The sequence below is a fragment of the Macrobrachium nipponense genome, chromosome 6 (assembly GCF_015104395.2).
Source record: "Macrobrachium nipponense isolate FS-2020 chromosome 6, ASM1510439v2, whole genome shotgun sequence".
In the NCBI taxonomy this organism is placed as follows: Eukaryota; Metazoa; Arthropoda; class Malacostraca; order Decapoda; family Palaemonidae; genus Macrobrachium; species Macrobrachium nipponense.
In genome coordinates, this window is record NC_061108.1 from 134,252,076 (window position 1) to 134,257,759 (window position 5,684).

General features: G+C 35.0%; 1 protein-coding gene across 1 annotated transcript in view; it reads left to right on the top strand.

Annotated features, from left to right (window-relative positions):
• Positions 1-229: 229 nt before the first annotated feature.
• The window catches only part of LOC135216653 (histone H3.v1-like), a 50,254-nt gene continuing 44,799 nt past the window's right edge, over positions 230-5,684 (top strand). Inside the window, exon 1 of the mRNA XM_064252038.1 lies at positions 230-466. Within this exon, the coding sequence (XP_064108108.1) occupies positions 230-466 (237 nt within the window). The remainder of the gene's footprint in view (positions 467-5,684) is intronic.

Here is a 5,684-nt window from a genome sequence, read left to right on the forward strand (position 1 = left end):
GGGTTCAACAACTGAATAATAATAATAATAATAATAATAATAATAATAATAATGTATAAGTATACATGCTGTATACATACTACATCATAAAACAACAAAGACGTTTTTCGCAACCAGTTAAACAAAACCAGCTTCACGCAGCCTATCGTGGGATTCCCAGACGACGGTCGTTCCTGTACACGTATGACACAGGACCAAACACAGAGACTCACATGGTTTTTCCGGCCAGATGCCCCTCTCTCCAGCTGCCTTCTCTCACCATTTATCAAGGATTTGGACCAGGACCAGAAGCTTAAGCTTGCCTGCCCCGGCGACCCCAATGGGTAACGCGGTAACACAGTGCCAAAATAAATTGCAAATGCAGAAAGACACCAGCTGTAGTAGTAGTAGTAGTAGTAATAGTAGTAGTAGTAGTAGTAGTAGTAGTAGTAGTAGCGCTGAGTCAGGATTGCTGAGGATGGAGGAGGTAATGGATTCTATGAAATAACTACGAGACAGATACGTAAAATATCTCGATAGTAAAGGATCCAGAAATTTGATACTGGAATCGTTTTGTGGTGTGAATCAAAGAAGAGAAATGACAAGGTATTTCTTACCTCTAAATTAGGCGTTTTGAACCTATAAATCTGTAAATAGTACTTCATATCACTATACAGAAATTCCTAAATAAATACATAAATAGTATTTCATATCACTACAAACTGAAATTCCTACAAAAATCTATAAATAGTACTTCACATCATCACAAACAGATATTCCTACATAAAATCTGTATTAGTACTTCATATCACTATACGAAAATTCCTACATAAATCTGTAAATAGTACTTCATATCACTACAAAAAGAACTTCCTACATAACTCTGTATATAGTATTTCATATTACTACGAACAGAAATTCCTACATACATCTGTAAATAGTACTTCATATCACTCCACAGAAATTCCTACATAAATCTGTAAATAGTACTTCAATCACTATACAGAAATTCCTATATAAATCTGTAATAGTACTTCATACCACTACAAACAAAAATTTTCTAAAAAATATCACGGAAAATATAGACAGACATAACCGAATGACACTATACATTAGAGAACCTGATATAGCAAATCGAAAATAAATACGAGATAACAGTGCCAACAACGCAAAGATAATCTATGATAACGGGAGTTGTTGCATTTTTACTAAGCTGCCCTTATGCCAGCACGTGCTCGGAGGAAGATAACCTCCACCATAGAGGGCTCATCAGCAGTGCCTCAGGAAATCTTCCACACGCTGCGCCTCGAAGATTTGTTGCAAAACAGACACTTGAAACGAGCACCCAATTCCTTGCCTAATCAACTGAGTATTAACAGAGCAAAGAGACCAATTTGAAGAAAAGAAAATTCGTCACTGGAAAATCTGTGGGGATAATCCCGGCTGCCTGAGGAGAGAGAGAGAGAGAGAGAGAGAGAGAGAGAGAGAGAGAGAGAGAGAGAGAGAGAGAGAGAGAGAGAGAATATTCAATATAGAGGAAAAATCTTATCTAAAAAAAAAAAGATTCTGTTAACGATAAGCTCATGAATATCAGAAAAGGTCATTCCAGCAGATTTTTAAGAGATAAAGAAACAAAAATAATAATAATAATAATAAATAAATAAATAAAAAAATTCAACATAAAAAGTACAGATATCCAGGTAGAATTCTCTGTCATCAATCCAAAACTGTATTCATCGTTCATTTCTCTATATACTAAAAAAAAAAGCAATTAGATAAAAAAATATTCTATAAAACATGTTTTAAGGACAAACAAACACCAAACAATTAGAAATTCCTGTAGAAATAAAAAATATCTGTCTCAGACAACGCAAATAAAATTACCTCCCAGAAGCATTACATAAAAACGTCAAAAATTAAAATGTCAGGAATCCGGGCAGCCAAGGCGTATCCTGAGGGTTATAACATCCTGCAGGATATTATCATTTTCAGGGATATGAGCATCATCGTTTAGCAGCGCATTCGTTATGGCAATGCAGGTCAAGTGCAATAATAAGGCAGTTGAAGTTACTGATATTTTTAAGCGATATTTTCCTTTCGTTTTTCAAATTTTGGTACATTCTACAAACGCCATGTTTTATACATAATAATTTGGAATTTCGACAAGTATGCGTATTACATATAGTAGATTCACATCAACTGTGCATCTAATATCTAGGCCTATCTCATACGACGCTCCTGATTTGCTGTTGATAAGCCAATCACAGGGCTGGAAACTCAGTCTCTCAAGAGAGTTCACATAGGCAGGATGTGTGTTCCACCTTTCCCGAGGAATACTTTTGAAAGACGTATCCCTCAGGAGAGGTGGAACATATATCCTGCTTTGTGAACTCGAGAGAGAGACTGAGAGTTTTCTAGCCTTGTGATTGGCTTATCAACAGCCAATCAGGTGCGTCGTAAGGGACTGGCTTAGACATCAGATGCACGGTTGATGTGAATCTACTATAGTATGCTGATAAACGCCACAATTTCAAGTTTTCTGTAAATGAAAACTATTGAGATGGCTTTGTCTGTCCGTCCGCACTTTTCCTGTTCGCTATCACATCTTAAAACTACTGAGGCTAGAGGGTTTGCAAACTGGATATTGATCATGCACCCTCCAGTCATCAAACATACCAAAATTGCAGCCTTCTAGCCTCAGTAGTTTTTATTTATTTAAGGTTGAAGTTAGCCATTATCGTGCATCTGCAACGTTATAGGACAGGCCTCCATCGGGCTGTGGATGAAAGTTCCATGGACCGCGGCTCACACAACATAATACGTTGTACAGAAAACTCGATTACACCGAAGAAACTTCGGCGCATTTTTTTACTTTTTTTATATATAATTTGGGATTTCGACACATATAGATAATAACAAACTGTTTGTTTTCGACGGAGAAAGCGATGTACAAATCATAAGACTTTCACTAAATTAAATCATTATGAGCTACATAATAAGATTAGGTCAAATTATGTCCACAATCAACCCGTCTAAATGAACTTTACAATATACGAAAGGGTAAAAACCGTTTTGGCCGAAAGCTGAAAGAAACGAACCATTCAAATAAAAAAAAAATCTGAAATCAACCACCTCCTTAGAGAGAGAGAGAGAGAGAGAGAGAGAGCGAGAGAGAGAGAAAAGAGAGAGAGTGAGAGAGAGAGCACTTGACCTATATATATATATATATATATATATATATATATATATATATATATATATATATATGTATATATATATATATATATATATATATACTATATATATATATGATATATATATATATAGATATATATATATTATGTATATATATATATATATATATATATATATATGATATATATATATATATTATATATATATATATATATATATATATATATTATATATATATTAAAGCATAAAGTCACACTCGAGCAATAACCTCTTTATCTGACATCACGAGATTCCTAAAATGGATTCACCCAAACCATCAGGATGATTCCAGGATCTGTCGTGGAATCAATCAACCGTAATTCAAGTACCTCTGTGGTTGGCCTCAATGAGGTTAACGAGTCAACCCAAGAGGATATTCGAGTCATCGCTGGGTTGCATAAAGAGGTTTTCTAATATATGAAGAGAAATGCTTTATTGTGCAGGGCAGGCTACTGTAGGTTAGAGAGGAGAAATTTTTCTATGTGTAAAGGTCAACAGGATAGGGACTATCTTATTACGATTTTTATCCAGGAGGAGGTTTATATATAAACAAACAAACAAACAAAACAAAACAAGAATAAACAAGCAACTGAAAAAAACGAAAAAAAAACAAAATAAACAAAAATCTAAAACAAAAAACTAAAAAAAATAAAAAATTAATAAACAAATACAAAATAAAAAAACAAATAAATAAATACAAAATAAATAAATAAATACAAAAAATACAAAATAACAAAATACTTAATCTGCAGTACAAACTACTGCAGTCTAGAGAGGATATTTTTTATAAGTAAAGGCTATATTTTTATAAGTTGAGGCTATGAAGACATACAATCTAAACGCTCTTTCCTAAGGCGGACGCAAAAGAATATTAGACAAAGTACAATGAAAATCATATAGGGTAGATCTTGACCCACAAAAAAAATAATAAATAAAATAAAAGGCGAAAGACCGTCCTTGTAAATGGAAAAAAAATTTAATTAAGTAAAAAATCTGACATGATTCAAGGAAAACAGAAGGACGTGGAACATTCCAAGACTTAGCAGAAAATGGTAACAGTAACTGAACGGCGTAAATCTGGGAAGTAGCAATACCTGTAAATGAAAGAGAGAGAGAGAGAGAGAGAGAGAGAGAGAGAGAGAGAGAGAGAGAGAGAGAGATGACGAAAAACGACGGTCATTACAACAAATTATACAGACAACCAAATTTTAGTTCAATTCATTTGAGAAGACGCAAAAATAAATAAATAAATAAATAAAATGGAGAATTCGCTGAGTAATGTTTCGCGAATAACATTACTAGGAAATCATGTACCATTAATGGTATAAGTTACATTTACGAATTCGCCTGATGCTTCACGTAATCAGGGAAAAAAGAGCATGCCACCATTATAAGGTCATTTTCATTAAGCGATGTCTGGGTATTAAATAACGAATGTAAAACATAAATGAAAACCTAATAGAACCTATAAACACAAAAAAATACATTTAAGCTAAATTAAAACATTCCAACATTCCATAATTCCTGCTCATTCCACGCAACGATAAACAAGGTTGGAATATCCTCTGGTTAACGTCACCTGCTCCGCTCTTTTCTCTTTATCATCAAGAGCCTAAAGGATCAGCTTCGCTATCTCTAATCCTCCAGATAGGAGGGAAAAAAAAAGAAAGAGAGGGGATTTTGGGGGTGGGGTCCAAACGGATAGACGAAGAAGGCTCCCCTGGTCTCCCGGATACAGCCTATATCTCCCTTAGGGATACTGTCGAAATCCTGTACCCCGACAAAAACCAGGTCCTCCTCAGACGAGATTTCTGAATCTCTGAGTTCGCTCCCTTCCCCTCTACAACCCCCCCCCCCCTAACCCTCAACCCTTCCTCCCTCATCCCTCCCCCTTAACCGACCCTCTCCTAAAAGGCCTTATCATATCACATCAACCCCCCACACCCCTGGTCCCCCCTGAAAAGATAATTTCGTCGGAAGTTACTTTTAGGATACAGCAAAACAATTTTCTGCTGTCTCCTTCACTTCACTTATCTGTTCTCTGACCTCTGCAGCAAGAGAGAGGCTTTATAAAAGGTCTTGGTGTCGCAGTGGAGTATTTAGTGGTAGATCTGCTTAGAACGAAATAAATTCGTTAATCCCATATCAATTCCAGATCATAAGTTTGAGAAGGACTTAGTCTACGAAATGACTAAAAAAAATGTTTATGAAAATCTCAAGTGAATTGTCCTACCCATATCGGCGGGATGGAAAAACAAACAGGATGGTTTATTTCTGTAATGGGGACAGATTCCTATAGAATTAAGTTAAATAAATAACTTAATAACTTCTTTAGTTTAATCAGTTAGATCAATCATAAACTCTACCTTTTGGAAGTATATGTTATAACCACTTGAAAACTGCTAACGCATGATATTTAAAACATCTAATATAAAAATATCCCTTTCAGGATTTTGGCTCCCAGAAAACTG